Source organism: Calypte anna, chromosome 1 (assembly GCF_003957555.1).
Source record: "Calypte anna isolate BGI_N300 chromosome 1, bCalAnn1_v1.p, whole genome shotgun sequence".
NCBI classification, from domain to species: domain Eukaryota; kingdom Metazoa; phylum Chordata; class Aves; order Apodiformes; family Trochilidae; genus Calypte; species Calypte anna.
The window spans coordinates 28039276-28062477 of NC_044244.1; the positions used below are offsets into that span (position 1 = coordinate 28039276).

Below are 23202 nucleotides of genomic sequence, written 5' to 3' on the forward strand. Positions count from 1 at the left end.
TTTTTCAAATTCCCAGTTATATTTTTAAAGCAGACTCTTATGTTGTATATGCAATTGTAAAATACAGTTTGTCATCTTTGAACAGGAATTCAGGGATACAAATGTTGATTGATCTTCCCTTTTCATGCTAAATATTCTGCTAACCTATAAACTATATTATTGCATAATCCATGTTTATAATCTTACTCCAGGCTATGTTTTATATTTTAAAATATTTATTTTTCAGGAGCTATATTAGCTTTTATGTTGGGGTTGTTCCATATCTCTCTGGATGACTGCGAGGAGCTGTATCGCAAGTTGGGATCAGATGTTTTTAAGCAGAATGTCATTGTTGGAACAGTCAAAATGGGTTGGAGCCATGCTTTTTATGACAGTGATATATGGGAAAAAATACTCAAGTAAGTAAAAAATGATCAGGTAAAAAATAGTATAATTTCTGAGAGCCTTTGATTTTGTTTCACTGGTAAGCAAATTCTTAAAAAGCATCTAGAAAGGTTTGGTATGTACTGTCATTCTTTTGAAATATCTGTTTTCATCATTACCAAAACATTGAAAGCCTTTAATGTAATGGTTTCTGCTTCTGGGGAATAAAGTAAATTTTAGGGCACTGAATTCTCTTTATATTCTAGTACATTTCCCAGCTCTGCTTGATCTTGCTCATTATAGAACTGCTACAAATTTTACAAGCCACCTACTGTGCCTTTTTTCTTATAGGAGACATGATAAATGAAATGTGCTGTAGTTGGAATTTTTAGTCATGGCTTCTGTATTCAGGGGTTTTGCCCATTGCCTCTCTCTTTGAATAGGGAAGTGAACTGTAGGGATTGTAGTAAGTTCTTCATATTAAGAGTTGTGATATTAGTGACTTGAAGCAATCTAAAAGCAACGTTTGTCAAGGAGACTCGTTTAGACAGGTCATGTTGAGGGGACATAGGTCACAAACAAAGCAGGTAAATGGAAAAATAGGATAGCACTTGAAATTAGTAGTAAACAGTGGGTGGACAAATGTAAAATGCTTTCAGGATTTAAACATATCAAAAGTGATTTGGGTGCTGCTTGGGGCAGTTTAATGAAACATTCTTGTAATCAAACAAGATTATTCAGTGTGTGACAGTATTGAAAATAGAGAAACTATTATGTCATTACATTAATCCATAATACAGTTTCATTTAAAATGCTTTTTGCAGTCCCAGTTACCCCCTTTTAGAGAACACTTCTGTTGCAATATTGGTAAAAAGGAGTCAGTGACCTGAAGGCAACTCACACAAAGGGATTAGGAGTCTTTATCCTTAATAAAAAAAAAAAAAAAAAAGAAAGATAAAGAAGTAATTTGAGATAGTAGGATATCTTGATAGTAGGCTATCTAAAGGGCTCTCATCTGTTCTTCTAGAACAAGAGACTATTTAATAAAATTAAAATTAGGAGACTTTCTTCTAAAACAGTATGGGAATAAACTGTGCAATTAATGGTATTCTGACCTCAGTTAAGAAAATGATTGAGCAGTGAGGCTTGGCAAAGACACATATATAATACACAATTACAGTATTAATGTAGCTACATAATAAAAAAAAAAATTGGAGATGACGTTAAACTTCTTATCTTTAGACCTTAATGTCTGAAGTGGTATGTTAGTTTAAAGGCTTTCTTGTACCTACTCTGAAGCTTTAGCTCCTGGTATTCATAAGAAGCTAGATGTCAAAAAGTAATTATTCAGTTTGATGGTTCTTGTAATTATGCAATTTTTTTAATCTTTGCATTGAGTGTTTGGGGAAAAATACCCAATACAGATAGTTAGGAAAAAGTAGATGAAAGTGGTGCAAATCAGTGGATGTCGTTTCATATCTCACCTCTCTCAATTCTATCTTTTATTTATGACTATTCCTTTTTTATGATCTTTGTGCCTTCAATTCCTCTTATAATCAGTGAGTGCAGATGGCACTCTTCCTCTTCTGTTTAGTGACTGTGAGACTAGAACTAATGCATTTACTGGAAAAAATAAAATAAAACAGTGCTATTGATATAAGGATTGTGTCAAGAGCAGTCTTCCGTCATAGGACTACAAGCTGTCCACCTTGCTTCCTCCCTTTCAGGGATACATACATGACCATCCTGTCAAACACAGATATCTACTAGCAGAATATTAAATTGTGCTACATCCAAATACAGTTTACTGTCTACACTGAAGACTACTCACATGGTAGCATTTAAAGCTTTGGTTATTTTCTCACCAGATTAGCCTGATAAAGGTGTAATTTTTAACAGTGGAAGCACAGTAGTGTGAGCTAGAGATGGATGAGCTCTTAACAACAATACGTGGAATCACCTCACCTTTAAACTGTGGCAGTACTGAAAACTGTTGCAGAAGAAGGTAGATGCACAACCTAGGTTTGTGTGGGCTGAGTTCAAGTGGAGAGAGAAAAATTCCTGATTTTAATGAAATGCTGTTTGGAATCATTATGGATGAACATTAGTTCACTAGAGTTTTATACCTTTACTATAAGCAAATCAAAATTAAAACAGATGCTAATATGAGATCAGAGGTTTGTGCACTCTGGAGGAAGGCATTTTCTAGTTAGCATTTAGAAAACTAACCCTATGCTGGTGTGATGGCTGTTCAGGTGATTTCATTGGCAAATTCGTAAACATTTATGCGTATGAAAGAACTGTACCTGAAAAATGGATGTTAAATGCAGATTGATTTATTGTTATGGATGATTATGTATAGATGGTTTGAATTTTCCCCTAAATCATGTAGAGTGGTGTCTTTCCTTAGTTTTGTTTTCATAGCAGTTCAGGAAATTTAATTCTCATTACTGTAAAACCAGTTGGTAAAGATGTTGATTTTATTCTGAAGAGCAGCAAAGTCCTTTGCTTTCATCTCACAAAGAAGTTGAGTAATCTGCTGATGTATGATTAAGTTGTGGTGAAATGTGTATCTGAATCAAGACCTCAGTCACTCTTCAGACTTATTTCTGACAGCTTCAAAGAACTGAAATTTTAGTCCATTTAATTCAGCCACAGAAATATAATTATGACAGTGAAATTCCAGTATTGCTTCTTTTCTATGCAAAGTTCTCAGAAGTAAGGATAATAAAATGTTATCTGTTGTATTCATGCTAAACTGATGGAGCATTTTCAATTTTTCACATTTATTTGTAGAGAAAAAATGGGCTCAAATCTTATGATTGAGACTGCAAGGAATTCCAAATGTCCAAAAGTAAGTAGAGTTTTATAAGGTAAATACTAATGGCGTATTTAACAAGTACTACTACTGTCTGTAGTAAAATATGGATAAACAGCATGAGTGTTGAACATAGGTACTCTCTCCAAGCTTCCATATGAGATAGCCCATGCTTTCAAAGGATAAAAATTCATTAGATTCTTAAATTACTCCAATAATTTAAGCTTTGAAAGGCGCTTAAACAGAGAAATACTTACGTCTACTTCTTGATGTGCATAGTTTTTCTTTTTTCTTATAAGAGAATTCTAGTATCTGGAGATCCTGTCCTGTCAGCTGTGGTCTGTTACTGGATAGTGAGAGCAGTGTTTCTCCTCACTTCATCTGGATTACCAGATTTTCTTCAGTCACATTCATAGACCTTGAGATCGCTGCTCTTACTGTATGGTGATCTAAAGGGCACCAATTCATAGGAGGGTGCAGCAGCATGAGGGTGAAAGATGAGAAAGCATGGGTATTTTATTTTTGGTGAAGGATAGGGTGTGAAGAAAGAAGAGAATATAATAGCACATATTTCAGAACAATCTGTAATTAACAGGTGTTTTGGTGTCATAGCACTATATTCAATGCTTTGCTGTTAAATGGAAGATATTTACATTTTTCTAAACATAGAAACACGTGCTTGACTGACTGTGTTCCTAGTCCATGTCTAAAACAAGGACATGAAGAAGCTGGAGTGGTATGTTGCTTTCTGAGAGAGAAGCTATTCTACATTGACTTGAAAGTTATCTTTGAACTGGGATCTTTGGCTTCCTTCCATGTTCTTCAGTAATAAAGTGTGAATATAAATAGAGCTGAAACTAGCTATTCCCAGTAATAGCTTTGTAGTGCTGACAGTGGTGGCACTCTTAACAGGGCACAGCAAAGTCAAAACATTCACTTTTGTGCTCTGCTACAGTTAAATGCATGGTGAGAAGGATTTTCCAGAAGGTGCTCAGCACTTTTCAACTTAAACTGCATCATGAAATGGATCTCTATATGGGTCTTATCAAAACCATATTCGAGCATCAGTTTGATGCTTTAAGTTTTCCAATGTTTTTTTTTTCTACTGCTTCTAGCAGTGCTTAGAACCAAACTTTCCTTTTGACAAAACCAGGAAATTTTTCCTTCATCAAATGATGAAATACAAATCATGCATGTGTTTTACTTCTGTATTAACATATGGAAGTTAGACTTTCCTTGTTTTCTTCTTTTATAAGGATGGACTTCCTATGAATTAAATATTAAACTTACGTAGCTGAAGAATGGAAATTAGTACAGTGATGTCACAGCATTAGCTGCTAATGCTGTTGAGTATTATTTTACAAAAATACTCTACTTTGTAAAATAGTAAACAAAATAGAATGGAACACCCACTTGTCTCCTAAAGACTATTGTTTTCAACATTGCCAGCCAGGCTGCATGCATCATCCCTAAAATGTCTTCCACATTTTGTCTTTTCAATTAAATCTACATATGTGACTTTTTAAATTACATTTCACTGTCCTTAAAAAAAGATTTATACTTGATTCTTTGGTTTTTGGGTTTTTTTCTTATACTTATTCCTGTACTCCTTTACCATAGGTAGCAGTATTAAGTAGTCATTTTTTTGGAGAAAGAAATTGGTTGATGTTTCTAATATGCGTATTTAATGGCATTTTGTTGCATTATGGTTGCAGACTTGAGAATGAACTTGTATTCCTAAAGGCAATACATTTTATAGATGACACGGGGTTTTTTTTTAAGTGGCAATGGATAGGTACTGATGGACACAGAATAGCCAGTGGAAAGAATTGATTTCAGGTTAAAAATTGCTTTTTTGTTAGGGAGTTTAGGTTTTCATTTGGGTGTTTTTTACTTTCACTTATTAAAAATTAGGCATTATTAAAAAAATAAATAATGAATTGAACAGAATTCCAGAGTTTCATTTAATGTATATATTAAATTTCATACTGTGGGAAGTTGTCGTTATCATGTCCTTATTACTATTATCAATCTACATAGCTATCTTTGTTCTTCCTAACTCACCAGGTAGCTGCAGTAAGCACCATAGTAAACAGAGGAACACCACTGAAGGCATTTGTTTTCAGAAACTACAACCACCTTCCTAGTGTTAAGTCTCATTATATTGGAGGCTGTCAGTATAAGCTGTGGCAGGCCATTAGAGCATCATCTGCTGCACCAGGCTACTTTCAGGAATATGTTTTGGGCAATGATCTTCATCAGGTAAGTTGAAATCTCTTTTAGTAAATATTTTCTAATATTATATGTGAGAAAAAAGTTGTGTGAATTTCTGAATAAGAACTAAGGAAATATGTTGGTAGCAGAAAGGAAATCTAGGACAGCTAAAGGTAAGAGTAGCCTTTATAAAATTTGAACAGGTATAGGTTTAAAAATCTTGGTCTTCTCAATACAGACTTAAGCTCTTCTGCTGTTTCTTTCTTCTCTGCCAGGAAGGAAACCTTTTATGAGTTGTGAATCTCCTGTTTTCCTTTGTAGAACTGGTATTTCATTGAGTATTTTTTCACTAAATAGATGGTATGACTTTAAATCTAACAATACTGTAAAGTGTGAAGAAACTCAAGTTACGCATTTCAGCGTTCCTTTTATAATTTCAGTTTATGGTCTACTTGTAATTCTTTCCACTGGTAACTTATTAAGGTCTACTCTGGTTCTCAGATAGTAAAAAGAGTATGAGATGTCACAGCAGTAAGATTAAACGCAGAGGACAACTGCAAAAGAAATTCCTTTGAGGATAAAGCAATGTCTTCTATCAACAGTGGATGCTGTTTTAGTGCATTATTGCTTCTATTGGTGACCCTGATTAGTAAAGAACAAGGCAAATTCATTTCTTTAGTGTTTTTTTTAACCATTGTTTTGTCCTCCATTACCTCTTTACTGTTCTGCAGCTCTCTGATTTTTAAAAGGATCCTTTTTGCAGTACATACTAATTTAGAACTATTAGTATTTCTTAAAAAAATCTGTTGCAGAAAATACTACAAAAGGTGACCAAACCCAGGACCCTCAACAAAGACAGCATAAGGTTTTATCATTTAAATTTGAAAGACAGCATCTATTATGTTTCCATTATATCAGTTTGTATGATGGCAGCAGCCTTAACTTCTAAAAAGCAATAATAGCATGTTTTGGGTAATGAGATATACCAGAATTTCTCATGGTGTCCATTAAAAGGATGTGTTATCTCATTAACATTGTAATATTCATAAATAATACTGAAGTTTAACAGATGAGTGTAAGATGAAGTAGTGAAAAATCCAGTAGATTAAGGGATAATAAAGAGAACCATTGATACAGAGAAACAGTTAGAAGCAGATCTGGAAAAAAAAGCAGTGTACTTATATATTTTAAATTAATAAAGAGATGAATAATTATTTTCTGCTGTATAAAAGTTCTGTGTAAATTGGGTTGCAAAGGAGAAGGGTTCCCATGCAGGGCAAGATGGTGCTACTACATTAACCAGATTTTAATTCTTCCATTTTATTCTGTTTCCTCACTTTGTTCATGGTCTGGTTTTCCCCCTTCACTCCCCCAGCATCCCCCCTTTCTTGTTATCACCAAAACATTTTAATCAAATAATAAGCAAATTAGTTTTTATTAGATTTTGTTTTTTTCTTAAGCTAAACATTAGAGTTTTTGATGTAACACATCAGGTATTTCAATGTCTAAGCACTGCTTGAAATCCTGAAACAGTCATCTTCCCTCTGGCCAAGAGCTTCTTTAGCCTTTGGAGTTGTTCCAAGTTGCTTCTAAACTGCTTGAATGGGTCAATGTTAAGCTATGTGAAGCACTTTCTTCTTCTTCTCACCTTTCTATCCCCTTTCCTTGAATGGAGAATACACCAAGGTCTGTGATTCTGTATAGAGAATACCTAAATAAACAGCATGATTTTTAACTTTTACGCAGCACAAAGATGCAGTAAAGTGGATATTTCTTTCATCTGCATTCACTTTTAAGTCCAATTTACCAGACTTGAAAATGCATGAGTGTTACTAGAGATCAGCCCCAGTATTCTCAGGCACACATTTCTAGAATGAAGGGTAGTTTGTTTTTCCATACTTCAGACTTGTTGGACAAAGCCATTCCATATGATTTTACAAACACTTGTTTTCTATTCAGTGTATTTTAATTATGAGGAAGGAGGGGCTTAGGATGTTTTCATCTTTGTAAACCATAAAATATTTTCAGTGCTAAAACTTTTATTTTTTAGTAGAATTGGGTGCTAATTCATATAATCTGAAAATTTCTCTTCTACTCATGCATGGTACTAAAAGACTCTGAATCATTTTCAAACCCAGAAGTTGTCATCTTTCTGTCTTTCATGTTTTGATGATGTTTCTTTCCCCAGATTACACTTGCCTTACCACATCTCTATTTCCATCATTATCTGTTTTACGTTATCTGGCTTTTGTTGAAACTGGAGTCCTTTTGCTAACATTATGAAGTTCCTGGATAAGAGTTATGCATAATTTGTAAAGATTTTACAAATGACTGTAGACATTTATGCTGGAATCATGCCTGAACTGAAATGTAGTTGTTAACTTTAAACACTTGATTCTCCATAATCTTTATGTTTATATACCTGTTGATACTTGTGTACACATGCATGCCCTTCCTCTGGGACCAGTACAGTCTGATTTTCTGTACTAATCACTGTACATATTTGAGAAGATTGTAAAGTGTGTTAATATTTTTAGCAAGACAATTTATTATATTTTTTTTTTTTTACAATTCTTCTGATGTGATTGTTTAGCAAGAGGTTTCTAGGTGCCTGAACACTTACTCTTATTTGTGCTACAGCAATATTTACATTCAGGTCAATTGCACCATGCTATCTGGTTCCACTGTGTCAAGTAGGAAAAAACAGTGCAGCTGTTGGTAGATGAGGGGAGGAGGATTAATATTCTTTGTGGTTCAAAAGAGGAAGACATTAACATCCAAAGGGATTTAATCCCTGTTGCATGCTTCTCCAGGAACCGTGCAAGTCAAGAGGGACCAAGTCATGATGTTACAATATAGAAGCTGTATTGGCACATATCAGTATTTTTATTTTAAAATCTATTTATGAAGCTCTGAGGACTCTTAACCTTTTCCTACTTCTGTTACAACCAAAACTTTTTTCCTTACTTCCCACAGAGAGATGTTGTTTCTTTTATCTTTTATTTCCCCCTTTCCCCCTGTAGTGTGAAAAGCACTTGGAGTACTAAAAAATATCACTCCAGTAGACAGTACAGTATGCTGAGGAAAATGCCAGTTAATTAAAAGAGCAATTAAAGATTTAACAAAATCATTATGCACACTTCATTTACAAGGTTTTACAGTAAAAGCTAAATTTATCCCACAGAATCAATTAAAAGGGCAGCAGTGATATTGTATATGTGGTGGCAGCAGTGGCAAGTTTAGCAAAGCCACAAATTTTTATCAAATAAATTATACTCAATTCAATACTATGGACTCGATCACCTTTTTCTTGATAGCTTCCCATTATTTCATTGCTGAAATTCCACTTATTATAATGCTGCTCTTGACTTACAGTAGTATTCAAACAATCATATTTTCTTTGAGCAAGGTCGGGTAGTAAAGCATTTAAAATGGCAGCAACTCTGTTAGTGGAGGTTTAATAATGCAGGTGGAACAGGATGCGTGGTAGGAATACAGCCTGGGAATAAGAAATATATGTAGTACAGTAATGTGACGGAATTAAAATTTCAAGTCTCACTTTCATAAAAAAAAAAAAAAAAAAAGAAAAACCAGTTTCTTCATATTTTTCAAACTTTTTTCTTGTTTTCATTCAGCAGTAAATCCATAAAGCTATTTCATCTTTTGTCGCTTGTTACAGGAGAGGCCTTCAAAAGTGCTTTGCTCAGTGGATCCTACTCTAATTGGTTTTACACGGTAGCTTTTAAAATTAGATTCAAGGGTACTTCCCAGGCTCTAAGAAGACATGGAATATAGGTCACATTGAAGTTCTTTTCATTCTTAGGATATGCCACGGTGATAAGTATGCACCAGAGCTTATACAGACTGTGGTTTAATAGGTGTATCTTGTTCTCACAATGATAGAAACAAGTATTTCTTTGTTTCTCTGTCTACTTGTTGCCATACACATTTTCCTACAAGCTTTGTGGCAGTGTTGCCTGCTGTTTAAGGAAGAGGGAGTTTACTGGAATGTGTTAGCTACATGGTTACGTGCATTTCTTTTTCTCTTATGGATACTAGAGATTAGGTTAGCAGCTCTCAAGGTGGACATGCATAAATTGCTGAGGTTACTGCACCAGTATTACTTTGCAGAGCAGATTACTTGCAAGATTCACTACAGGGATTTGCTGAGTGAAGTGTTATTGGAAGATATGTTTGGTGAAATGAAACTGAGAGTGGATTTTGTATAGGCGTTTAACTTGGAAGCATTCTATTTTTTATCTCCAGTGATTCAGACTCATGCTTTGCTAATGTAATTTTCAGAGTGCTTATTTAAAAAAAAAACAACAAAAAACAGACATAAACCTCACTCTCAAGTGAGTTGTATTAACCTTTTTTTTTATTAACTTTTTTTTTTTTTGCTTAGACTTCTGAGTCCATATATCTTTAATGACATTGTTTACAAGCTAATACTTGCTTTAAAAAAACTATCTTGTAAAATCAGAGGAGTCTGGCATAGTGAAAAATTAAGAACTGAGTCAATTCAGTAATCTGCACAAACAACCTAGGTCACTGCTCTCGAGTCTGATATTACCACCATTTCATAGATCAAAAAACCCAATTTCTTGGCAGTTCGTGATAGATAGCTTGTAATCTTTATTTTCCCAGGTTGTATATCAGTCTAGCACTGACTTCAATGGGAATGTATTTCCTTATTAAATAGCCTTGTGATATTAATAGCAAATAAAAGCCTAAGAATGTAGTGGGACTGTTGATAGACTGTTACCTCTTCTATAATGGAAAAATTGTTAGTGATGGATAGCAGTCTGGTGCTTAATGTGAACAATCTCACCATGCTCCATCAACATGCTTTTTCCAGCCTCTAGTTTGTTTCCTGTATTTTCATAGAATGAAACATTTTCCCTCAGATCAAATTCTGTCCTCTGTCATGGTTGACAACTCAGTCATAGATTGTAGTTCATAAACATGTAAAGCTGTCTTTGCTGGTTTAATCCTTTTAGAAGGTTATTTCAAGAAGGTATTCATTTTGCTCATGGCCAAAACATTTTTCATCATGCTTCAGTCTTTTTCTAGCAAATCTATACAGATGCTCCATGTGCCAGAACAGTTTTCTGGTTTTAATTAACTTCTTATAGTTTTTACCCATCTGATGTGCCTATTGAAAGCACTTGTATCCTTTTTTTTATTATTATTTTAGTCTAAATATGCTGATCTTTTTCAGTCTTGCAGAATAGACTGTGTTCTTAATTATCTTAATGGTTCTTCATTGCACCTGCTGCATTTTGAATAAATGTTCTTGAAACTGGACTGTTCAGTGCATTTTGACATGATCCAAGATGTATTATGTAAAGTCAAATTAGCATTTCTAAATTAGAAGAAAAGTTCAGAGCAGTTTATTTGATCAGGCTGAAATACTGTGTTGTAGGTGATGTCTTTAATTTCCTTTTTCAGAGGAAGGTATAGTTTAGAATTACAGTTGCCTTTTCAACAGCTACTGCATATATAGGTGGGATAAATCATGCTGTGATAGTGCTCCACTCAGATCTTTCTTGTGTTTGGTCTGATTCCAACTTAGTTCTGAAAAGCATAGCTTTGTGTTTATGAGCACTTAGCTTGGCTTTATGTCATTTCCTTTGGGTATACTTAGAATCATTCTGTGTTTACAATACAGCCTTTGTATTTGCAAAGCCTCCAACTTTGTAGTAACAGATTTCATTAGCAGTTGCATGCTTCTGAAAAGATAATAATAAAGAGGTTGCTCTTCAAACCAGCTGTTAAAGAGCTCTGATAGAAAACAATCCTAGCCAAAGAGTGCCCTGTTCAGTTTAGACTGCTGTCCCATCTGATTAGCCAGTGCTTTTCCCACTGTGGTCCCTTTCATCACTTCAAGTATTCTGGTGGGTGAGGTCCTTTATAAATCCATTTTTTCTTCATCTGATAATCTGTTTCATTTTCTATCTGCCTTTGACAATCTCATCTTGTATTAAGTCATCTAGGCATGTACTTCTTAATTTAGAGGACTCATAAAAATGCAAACCTTTTCTTCAGTTTTTTTCTCCCTTCTTCCAACCCCCACTATAAATACAAATACTATGTAGTTCATGTCCAGATCCTGGACCCATCAATTATCTCAAATAATTCCTTTGCTTTATCTCTTAAATTTTATCCATTTTAAGATCTAATTCGTTAGTCATTAACCTGCTTTGTTTCAGTTGCTACCAAATGTAATATTTGAGTCAACAAATAAAGAATAAAATTGTACTAAGGAATTTAAGTAGCTTGGAAAGTTTTAAAGATAAAGGGGGCTTATGGGAAGTCCGATTACAGTTTGAAATTACAATATGAAAGATGAAAAGAAATTTCTGGAGTTTAATACTATCAGTTTTAGCAGTTGTCTGTAGAGTTAGCTTACAGTATTCTGTTTATTGTATAGTGTTAAACAGATTAATGACCAGCAGGTTTTGTGTAGCATTTATCAGTGATATATCCAATAATATGAGTCAACTGTATATACTATAGATTACAACAAGTCCTCATACTCTTCTGTATTTTTCTCAAAACAGTTTGAATTCTCTGACATTTCACTATTACTTATTGAACTCATAACTAAAAATGTACAAGTGTTAGTTGGCAAAACTAATAAAAATAAGATGAATCAGGTTATGATTTTAAAACACAGTGAGTTGTTAACTTCTGAAACACAATTATGAAATTTTGAAATTTTGAAAATGTAATATGGTCAGCTTTCACAAAGATTAGCATATCTCTGGATTTGGGATTTCATGTTCAATTGTGAAGGTTTTCTGTTAATGTGATTGTTTTGTGTAACTAGAAGGCTAGAGCCTTCTCCTTATTTCAGTGTATACCATGTTAGAGGAAATAGTGTTTCCATCATGTGTTGTCAGAAAGGACAAATCTAGATTTCAGCACTCTAGTGACATCTGAATACAGTAGGATTTTATTCAGATTTATGGGTTGGTGTGGGTTTTTTTGTTTGGGGCTTGGGTTTTTTTATCCTTGAACCTTGCTTGTGCTTCAGAACCATCATATGGAGAACCCAAGTTTGCACCTGTGTTTGGGGCCAGTGTGGATTCAGCCACATGCCAGGTTTTTCCCTTAGGTTACAAACAATTCATCATTTAGGAACCATAGTTAAAATACATAGTATTGTGATGATGTTGGTCCTGTTGTACACTGCTAAATCCATTTAACTGAATCTGTGCTGCATAGCACATGCTTTTAATAAAATATCTGACAATATTTTTTATTGCCAAATAATTCTCTCTTTTATGATGTCTGCTAATATTTAGCAGATCTTCATCAGTAGAGTGTACAGGAACATTTTCCTTCTCTGTCAGAAAACCATTGATTCAATAATATAATCAGAGCAGCCAGTCATTTGTTGTGAATTAATGACTTGTTGGGATGAATTTATAATTTAAAGTAAGCATCTAGCAGTCTACCTCAGCTGACCATGCATTTTAAAGAAATCGCCATAGCAAGCATGGCTAATGTAGGATAAAGCAATGTAAACTATTATTAAATGTTCAGCATATAGTAATAATAGTATTGATGGCTCTTAAAAGCATTTAGCACAACACTGTTTATTGTGGTGTTGATAATTTTTAGGGCAAAAATGATAAATTCTGTAAAGGAAAGTAGTTATACTGAAAAGCTTTTGAGTAAACTTTCAAACTTCAGTAGATTTTTTTTTTCTTTATTTATTTGATGAGATTTGAGTATAAAGCTTTCTCTTACTGCAGTTGGTGTAGTATAAGTAGAAATGCAGCTATAATACCTGTCAGAGGCAGCAGTAATGGAAGTTTTAGTATTAGTGTCATTCAGTAATACAATTGCGTTTAATTTTCACTTTCTGTACAAACATTTTCTAAAGAATTTCCCATGAGAGAGCTCAGGGGAAAGATGCTCAGGGGAAAGTTTCTCAGTGCACACTTGAGCAGTTACTAGTCACAATTCTAGGGTTTTTTACTGTCTGAAGAGAAATCATAATTTTGAAATAGCCTTAAGAAGTGATAAACGCAGCACATTTATTTCAGGAATTTAAAGGAACATCTCTATCTCTCACTTAAGTAACAGAATTGGTTCATTTTGAAATTATTAGAAATTTGGTGTATAAGAGAATTTCAATAGTGTCATCAATTAAGGCCTCTTTTTGGAATCAGCACAGAATCAATTATAAATTGTATTTAGTTGACCCAGTAGCATCCCTATTAGCATGATTATGAAGCCAGGGTGAATCTTTATAATTAAAATGCATGAGATATTTGTGTAAAGAGATAACTGTCATTGTATGCTTTATAGAAAATTACCACCTTCATTTAAAAAAAAATCTTTTCTTGATCATCTCTCATGCAGTAAAGTGGAACAAGCCCACCATTCGAATGAAGCTAAACAAATTGTTCTGGGGCTATGCAGATTTCAGACAGATTTTTTTTAGAAATACCAGTACCAAATCCATTGTTTGTCACCCAAATAAAGAGTAAGCAATTCCACTTTTGTACTGGTTCATCTTTATGAAATATATTTTATGAGATCAAAATAGTTTGTGCAGGAACATAATGACTGTATGTAATTGCTGGGAACCTTTTCAGCAGTTTCATCCTCAGTAGTACTGTGACCAGTCAAAATGTATATTTCAGACATTCTTGTGTATGTTCACAGAACAGTATAATCATGTAATCTTTGTGTTGAGGAGAGTATGTTTGTGTTGAACACTATAGGGACTTGTGTCTGAATGTATACATTCTTTTTTCACAGAGCATGTAATAAAAAGTGTGATTTGGTAGCCTAGTGACACTTGACTGAGCAAGCCTTCAATTAAAGCTGTATATGTGAATACACCAACATTTGCATAAGGGCTCTTGGGCAGTCAGTGCAATGAGAAGACTGGGTCAGGGTGTGAATCTTGAAGTTCTGTATGAATAGATGTTACAGGTAATAAAAAACTCTCCTGTTTCTCATTCCTGTATTCTAGTCAGAGGACATTTGCTTCTATTTTTATAAATTTATTGAGCTGATTTTACAGCATGATTGGACAGGGCGTAACTGTTTTACTTTTGGAAACCAGAGTAAATGTTTTAGTTACTTAAATTTTTCTAAGTAGAAACACCTTGTTACAAGTGCAGCCACTCTTCAAACTACTCATTTGAAGGAGTAAGTCTTATCCTTAGTCTGCGTATTTGTTATATTTAGTTTAAACATAAAATTTAAAAGATACTTTTCAGAAGTCCATTCAGAATTTTAGCCTGTCTTATCCTGGCCTGTGATAGCTCTGTACTGATTCTTTCTCCCCTTTTTCACAAAGACAATGAAAGTAAGCAACAGAGCAAGTCTGTAAAAGTGAACTAAAATGCAAAGCATGTCTGCATAGGCAGTGAGGTGAAGTGGTTACTATGGAGCCAACAAACTCGGCTTCCAAATATCAGAGTTTGGCTTTTTGAAGTTATACATCCTTCACTCAGTGCTAGATTATTTTCTTCACAAAGTTTTGTTTCACTTAAGTGAAACTGTGCACCACACAGGATGTTCCATAAAACTATTGCAAGGCATAACTTGAGTCTGACAAAATTAGGAAAAGCATTGATAGCCTCTGAATGCACAGAACATTCTGAACTTTCTAGAAACAACTGCCCGTGCTGAAGCATGGTTAAAACTGACTTTATTTTAAAATCTCAATTTTAAAATAACTATAAATCACCGTATGACTTGTGACTTTGTGTTTTTACCATAATTATAAATGGGACAAGGTTTTCAGAAGGTCCTGTGCTACCAGGCTCCCAGTTGGTCTGGAGAACTTTCTTTGAGACTTCCCAATGTATTTTCTTTCTGATTGCAGAGTTTGCCCCCATCTTTTTTATATGTTTAACAAGGCCTTTTTTTTTTTTTTTTTTTTTTTTTTTTTTTTAATTATTGGAGCTGGTCAAGCAGGATATCTTCACTAGAAAGTTTTTTCATTGGAGCATATGCCTACGAAGGATGCATTTTTTGTGCTTTAAATAATTTACAGTCTGGTAGTCAAATCAGGAGGAAGTCTTCCCTGATTATTTTGCAACTATAAAAAAAAAAATTCTAGAAAATACTACCAACAGCTTTAGACTGGCTAATGACCAGCAAACCCTCAGGATATGGTTACAGTTGCATGGGTATTTTTTTCCCTACTTTTTACCTGCATGACAACTTTAGGAAAGCTGTACACCCTTTTCCAGCATTTACTTGCATCATTAGCATTCCTACTGTATCACTTTGTGTTTGGTTTACTGCCAGAAAATTAAGTTGACTCAAGTGTGTAGTGGTTTTGCAAAAGGTTAGCACAGGCAGAACTATGTAGCACTTGCCAGTGCACTGACCATAGCAGCACAGAAGAACACAGAAGGGAAGTGGTGACTCGTGTATGTTTGGGAAGCAAATAAAGAGCTTGCAAGTGGATTGAGAGCTCGCTAAACTAGAAGAGATGTTGAAATGTAGGGAAGGCAAGACAACTGGAGAACAGGGAGAATGAGGGGTCCTCTCTGGATGTCTGCCCAAAACTGAGACCTGAGTCAGAACTTAGGACAATTGCACATTTTTGTGGATCTTGGTCAGCAGTTCAGTCCTTTGAAGAGTTGCCTAAAGTTACTCTTTCAGTTACACATTCCAAGGTATGAGTTGCACATGGAAAAAGCATTTTGCTTAGAGTGGACTGACAAAGGTCAATTTCTAATAAAAATGGCTTTTTAAATGTGATTTCATTTTACAGCTAAAGTAACATGGATCCTATGATTCATAGAGTATTTCTTTAACTTGAATAGAACCTTAGGAAAATTGGAGGACAGTGCTTCGGGGGTTCACCTGGCCCAGCCTCCTGGTCAAAGCAGGATAAACCTCAAAGTTAGGTCAGGTTGTCCAAGGCCCTGCCCAGTGGAGTTTTGAAAACTATCAGATGTAGAAATAATTGCACAAATCTGTTACCATCACAGTACACATTTAGCAGTTGTATGTGTATTTTACCTTCCTTTTGATCTTTTATTTGTCATATAACAGAAATATTGTGCTAACTTTCCATAATACTAATTTTCCCATGGTGAAGCAGTCATGTTTAATTAAATTATATTGACATGATGTGGGGAGATAATTTGGTAAACATGTTTTTAATCTAAGATTTAAAGAAAAAAGTAAGAACCACAAAGACAACATTTTAGATTAAGCTTTATAAAGAATTATATCAAGGACAAAAATGTCCTTGTACTTAGTTTTCTGTGTAGAACCTAATTTAAACATAAGCAAAGGATAATGGGCTCTGAGGAGACTATTCATTTTCACACGTTTTGAGCAAAGTGGACAGTATCCAGGAGGAGTTCAAAGAGCTTTTTGTAGGTTGAAATGAAAGCTTAATTAAAAAAAAAAGTCAAAAAACTCAGCTCAGAAGGCCAGTTTCTATTTATTTATCTAGCAGCTGTAGTTAAATGAATTTCTGTAGTATTTTTATCAATTCCAAAACCTTTTTTCTTTTTAAGCTGTTCCTAAATTGAGTTGCTTTTTTGTTGTTTTTGTGATGTATCAGGTATGGGCTATAGGGAGTTCAGGGAGCTTTAGGATAGAGGAAGCTTTTGCATAATGCTTATTGTAGTCAATATTCTCTTTCTTTTATACTTTAGATGTTTTCTTTGTATAGATTTTTAATGGCTGTGAAGATTTTAATCTCTACTATTGATGTTTTCAGCTTAAGTTTTGCCTTTATAACTGCTTTATTAAGGCATTCCCAGTATAGAAGGTCCTGTTGAATCCAAAGTAAAGCATTTTAGTTGGAATGAAGATCATGTTATTTCCAGGAAGTGCTGAGCAAGCTTTTTGAGATTTGATGGATCAAAATCCCTTTGCCTGAACGCTTCTCAGGCTTATTGATTCTCATTACTTCTGAGGGATTTCATCCCATCCTTATCACCTATCCTTTTAACACGTTGCTAGCAAAAGATGTCTGTCCTTACTTCCCCAGACTTGCAAGAGTAGCCTTTTTTCCTGTTAGGCTTGGGCTTAATTCTTTAATAAAGCCTCACGTGCCCAGGGCCTGGTCCTCAGGGGGGACTTGGAAGGACAGTACAGAAGAACTCAAATTATTTCATGGCACAGTTGATGGAAGAGTCAGCAAGGAAAGTTGCTTTGCTGGATCTGATGGTTGTGAAGAAGATCTGATCAGGGACATAAAGTTAAAGCAAGTCATGGCTACAGTGATCATGAGATAATGGGATTTCAAGATCCTAAGAGAAGGGAGCAGACTAAAAACTGTACTACAGCACTCGGTATCAGGAGAGCCAATGTCATCTTCTTCAGAGCTCTGCTTGGAAGAATCCCCTGGTCAATGGCATCGAAGAGAGGAGGGGTTCAAGAGAGCTGTTAGATACTCAGTGGTCACTTCCTCCAAGCTAAAGAAAGGACCATCCCAAAAAGGAGGAAGTGAAATGAAGGTTGCAGACCTAGAGGAGCAAGAACATAAATGAACACGGAAATAAAAAGGAAGTATGGAATTCCTGTCCAGTCTTGCAGAGATGGGGTTAGAAAAGCAAAAGCCAGCCTGGAGTTGAATATGGGGAGGGATGTAAAGGGCAGCAACAAAGGGTTCTACAAGATCATAAAAAGTAAAAGGGCAATTAGGGAAATGTGAGGTCACTAATGAAAGGGGTAGGGAAGCTGGTAACAAACAACATGGAAAAGATCAAGATGCTTAGTGCTGACTTTGTGTCTTTCAGGAATCCCAGGCCCTTGAAGCTAGAGGAAGTGTGTAGTGTAAGGAGGACTTAACACTTCATATAGAACCAGGTTAGAGACTGGTTAAATAAACTGGACATACATAAATTCATAGGGCCTGATGGATTGCACCTGTGAGTCTTGATGGAGCTGGCTAATACCATTGCAAGACACATCTTAATTATCTTTAAATGATCATGGTGATTGGGTTAGGTTGGGAGAGCAAATGTCATTCCTCTCTGCATGAAGGGCAAGATAAAAACTCTGTTTTGCTACAACCTAGCCCAGTAGGTGGTTGTGAAAATTTTCCTGCAAAGGATTTCCAGAGTCATGAAGGACAAGAAGTGGTCATGAGTAGTCAGCGTGGATTTACAAAGGGGAACTCGCAACTGACCAACCTAGCAGCCTTCTGCAATGAAGTGACCAGCCTGGTGAACAAGTTGAAAGCACTGAATGTTGTTGTTTACCTCAACTTTAGGAAAGCCTTTGACATTTAATAGTATCATTGACAAGCTGACAAAATGTGGGATGGATAAGCAGACAGTGAAGTGGATTGCAAACTGGCCAAATGATCAAGCCCAGAAGGTTGGGATCAGTGGCACAAAGTCCAGTTGGAAGCAAGTCACCAGCAGCAAGTACCCGAGAGGTCAATACTGGGACCAGTAGTGGTACAGTGCACTTACAGGATGTTTGCAAATGACACAGAGCTGAAAAGAATGGCTGGGCCAACAGATGCTTGGGTTACCACTCAGAGAGACCTGAACAGGCTGGAGTTCTCATGAACTTCTCATGAAGTTCTCCAAGGGGAAGGCAGAGTCCTCTATCTGGGGAGGAACAACCCCATGCACCAACCCACCCTGGGGATTGATGTTGTAAAGCAGAGAACAACCTTGGGGTCCTGGCGTGGGCAAGAATCTGAGCCAGCAATGCACCCTTGTGGCAAAAAAGGTCAATAGCATCCTGGGCTGCATGAAGAGCAGTATTCTAGCAAGGTCAAAAGAGATGATCCTTTTTTCTCTGCACTGCTGAGGCCACATCTGGAGTACTGGGTGTAGTTCCCCAGGACAAGAGAGACATGAGCATACTAGAGTGAGATTCCAGTGCAGGACTGGTAAAGGAACTGGAGCATCTCTCAAATGAGGATGGACTGCAAGAGCTGGGACTCTGGATCAGGATGATCTTATCAATGCATTCAAAAAAAGAATAGAAGAGAATGAAGATCAGAGTGCCATACTCATCCCAGTAGTGCCCCCTGAGAGGACAAAAGACAGTGGCAGAAATGGAAACACAGGAAATTCCATTTGAAAACAAGAAAACTTTTTTACCATCAGGGTGGTCAAACACTGGAACAGGTTTCCCAGAGAGGTTTTGGGGTCTCCATTTGTGGAGATACTCAAAACTCAGCTGGATATGGCCTTGGGCCCTATACTGGAGCTAACCCTGCTTGAGCAGGGGAGTTGGAGCAGGTGAGCACAATATTTCCCTTCCAACTGAAATGATGAAGTGATTTTTGAGTCTTAAATCCAGGCTTATAGCATCCTACGTAAAGACTGTGCTTATCAGGTAGCTTTGGTCAAGCTTAGGTCTTGCTATTATGTTTTTGTTCTTGTTGTTTCAGAATGTGCAGGCAGTGATTCGGATTTTGTTATAGAATACATCTTTGTAATACCAGTAGTAACCGTTTTGAGTTGCAGAGTTGTCAGTATACTTAACCTAAAAGGTCTTTGGAAGAATGGAGTCATAACTTCTTCAGATATCCCACTGAATGCTGCTCTTTCAGCCTATTTCTGTACAATACTCAGCAGCAGAACTGACCACAGACCCAGGAGATTCTCTGTCTGTGTCTATAATCCCAGAAAACCTCACTACACAGCTGCTATGTAGCACAAACAGAACAGTTGCACTGAAGATGGAAATTAATGCTTGTTTGATTTAACTGATTTTATATATTAGTGCTGTGCTAGTTCAATTTATACTTGTGGTTTATTTTATGACCGTATGTCATGTTTAGTACTACTATTTGTATTTATTTTTAATTTACAGGATGGAGGTCTCCTTCTGAATAATCCTTCTGCACTGGCAGTTCATGAGTGCAAGTGTCTTTGGCCAAATGTCCCATTGCAGTGTCTTGTGTCCCTGGGCACTGGGAGATACGAGAGCGAGGGAAAGACCAATGTCACATACACCAGTTTGAAAGCCAAGCTCACTAATGTTATCAACAGTGCAACTGATACAGAAGGTTGGTGTCTTCAGATACATTGATATTGTGACTGTTTTCAGGTGTTTGTAGTTTTTAGAATTACAGTTCCAATTCAGAGAACAGGCTGCAACCTTTTATTGTTTCACTTTTCCTCTCTACCTGCCCCACTGAAACTACTTTAAAGATGTTTCTTTGTAACTCAGTATGTATAGTTGGTGTTTAGTGCTGTAGTTTTTCTGGAGATTATATGTATCTTCATGAATGTTCATCTTCACTTTGTTGCTAAGCTCTTTTAGAGTTCTCAGCTGTTATTGCAGTTGATGCCATAGGTATATTAAGGATACCTTAAAATTACCAGAATCACAGTGATAATCCAACAGGATTTATAAAGAGTGGTCTGATTTTACCTGTACTTCAGGATAAAGGCATCTCAGGGATTTTTGTTATATAAAAAATGAATTAGTTGCAAGCAATTCAACATGCAGTGGTCTCACTTGTAAAGGAGTGGAATGTATGCGTAATTAAAAACCTAGATAGCTCCAAAGCCTTCTTAGTTGTCATACCAGTGAAGCTGACAGAATAAAAGCTGAAGTTTTTCTAGAGTAAACAGAGTTACAGGATCATTTGCAAACTTTCTGATGAGAAGGGGGTTTTGATAAGGCAATGAAAAAAGCATTTACTCAGCAAAGCATCTTGCATGTACACTTAGAGTGTCACCCCAAAGCACTTGTTCAGAGACTGTAGGATGATTTGTCTGTCTGGTGTAAAATGTAACTGTTTTCTACATCTGTTTTCAATACAGAAGTTCACACCATGCTGGATGCTCTGTTACCTCCAGATACTTACTTCAGATTTAACCCTCTTATGAATGAAGAAATTGCTCTGGATGAGAGTCGCAAGGAGAAACTCAATCAGCTGCAGACAGATGGAATTCGTTATTTAGAACGAAATGAAGAAAAACTGAGGAAAGCTGCAAAAACATTAACACAACAAAAAACAGCTGTGCAGAGGCTTCATGACTGGTTAAGATTAAAGGCTGACATGTATGAGGGCCTTCCGTTTCTTTCTAAATTGTGAATCTGTAATGCATGAAAGATCATCAATGTAAATTTTGTTCCAGGAAGTCCATTCAGTGCTGTAAAGGGAGAATGTTTACTGGGGGTAAGTAGCAGCTCTGGAAACCTATCTGAATTCTGGAGAAAGCAATTCAGAGTGGCTGTCTTGTGCACACTTACTTGATACAAAAGTTTATGGTGTTAATTTTTTGACCCTTGTGAATCTTGCTGTTGCTCTGCTTCAGTTTCTCAAAGTTGGTAAAACTGAAAATTATGAAAAAACTGTGCTACACATTTTTGGATGTATGTACCAGAATTATGGTGGCAGTAAAACTATCAACTACCAGGCTTACTAAAAATTAACGAAAAATAAAGTCCTCATTCCCTTTAGTGTTGGCAATATACTTGTTAGGCTCTAATGCAGCCAGTGAAATTAACAGAAATGTAACATTCTTACAAAAACTTTGCCTGTGTTAATTGCACTTTTACATTTGGCAGGTAACATTTAAATTCTTTTTTATTTTCAGTGGGTTTTGTACATAGCAGTATTGAGATGTTTGAATGACTATAAATGGTGTATTAAATTATCAAAATTAACTGGTATTTCTAGGACTTGCTGCTTGTTCTTTCATTATGTGGTTCATTCATTATGTGAATCCCAAGCCCCGAAACCTCACTTGAGCAGCTATTCCTGTTGCAGGATAAAGGAAATAAAATGTTGAAATTGTTTATCAGTGAAAAGCTTGCTACAGAATCTTCAGATTTGGATGCCAAAATTCAGATGTCTAGTCAAGAAGAAAGTTAGCAGTTGATTTATAAAATAATAAATCATGCTTTTTGTCTTCTATATATGCACCCTCTTGAAACTGCCTTAGCATTGCAAAGCTTAGAGCCTGCTACAATATTAATGCACATTCCTTTGCGACTTGCTCCTTATGTGTTAAGCTACTATGATACAGAACTTGAAGGAAACAGCATTTTCAGCAGCAGGAAGGTACACCTGAGTTCTTCAAAACAGTTTGAGTGCAGGGAAACCTGAGTTAAACACAGCTGCTCTCTCACATTGGGCATGTACCCATTAATAAGGTTGCTTGATGGGTTTCTGGGTGAGGTTTTGCCTGTTAGTGGACAGCTACAGTACATGAAAATATTTACTAGATAAAAGGTATGTGTTATGCAGTAGATATCTGGCTGTTTCTAGTTTTATATGAGCTGCCTACGAAGTTTCCACTACAGTTCTGTTGAAAAAATGGTAATTTTGTATAGAGCCTTGTTTTTTCTGTCTGCCTTCCAAAAGACTGTTAAACATACACTAAGCTGATGAGTGCAGCCATTTGACTGTTGAAATCCTGTAGTTAATAAGTTACAAAATAATAGTTAAGATGTCTGTCTTGTGTCCATGTTACATGACATGGCTTTTCCAAGCGGATGGACATAAACGTATTAATCAGCTTACAGGAATGAAGGCAGTTGCCATTATGCCTTCAAAAGGGCACTTGCCTAGCTGGTTGCTTTCTGTCTGCAAAGCCCAGTGTGTGCAGCTTCAGCTCACAAACTGGGTCATGAGAAGAACACGAGCTTCATGTTAGAACTCTGGAAAGCTTGATTTTAATCTCTGATGTGCACTAATGGAAGTCTGGTTCTGAGTTGCAAAAATATTAATATTTAAGATATAGAGCATATGCATGTAGAGATTTGTGATAGCAACAACACTGGGCAAATATCTCATGAAACATGGTTTGCTCTTGTGCCTAAAGAGGATAAAAATACAGCTCTTAAATCGCTGATGTCAGTGCTACATACAAAGAGCA

At 35.9% G+C, this 23202-nt stretch overlaps 1 protein-coding gene across 2 annotated transcripts in view; it reads left to right on the forward strand.

The window, feature by feature from the left end:
* PNPLA8 (patatin like phospholipase domain containing 8) overlaps window positions 1-22233 on the forward strand; it is a 32059-nt gene extending 9826 nt beyond the window's left edge. For both annotated transcript variants that reach the window (XM_030469067.1, XM_030469061.1), the window contains 5 exons: window positions 227-398; window positions 3160-3217; window positions 5249-5443; window positions 20180-20375; window positions 21139-22233. In XM_030469067.1, the coding sequence (XP_030324927.1) occupies window positions 227-398; window positions 3160-3217; window positions 5249-5443; window positions 20180-20375; window positions 21139-21413 (896 nt within the window). In that variant the 3' untranslated portion in view covers window positions 21414-22233. The remainder of the gene's footprint in view (window positions 1-226; window positions 399-3159; window positions 3218-5248; window positions 5444-20179; window positions 20376-21138) is intronic.
* The last annotated feature ends 969 nt before the right edge of the window (window positions 22234-23202 follow it).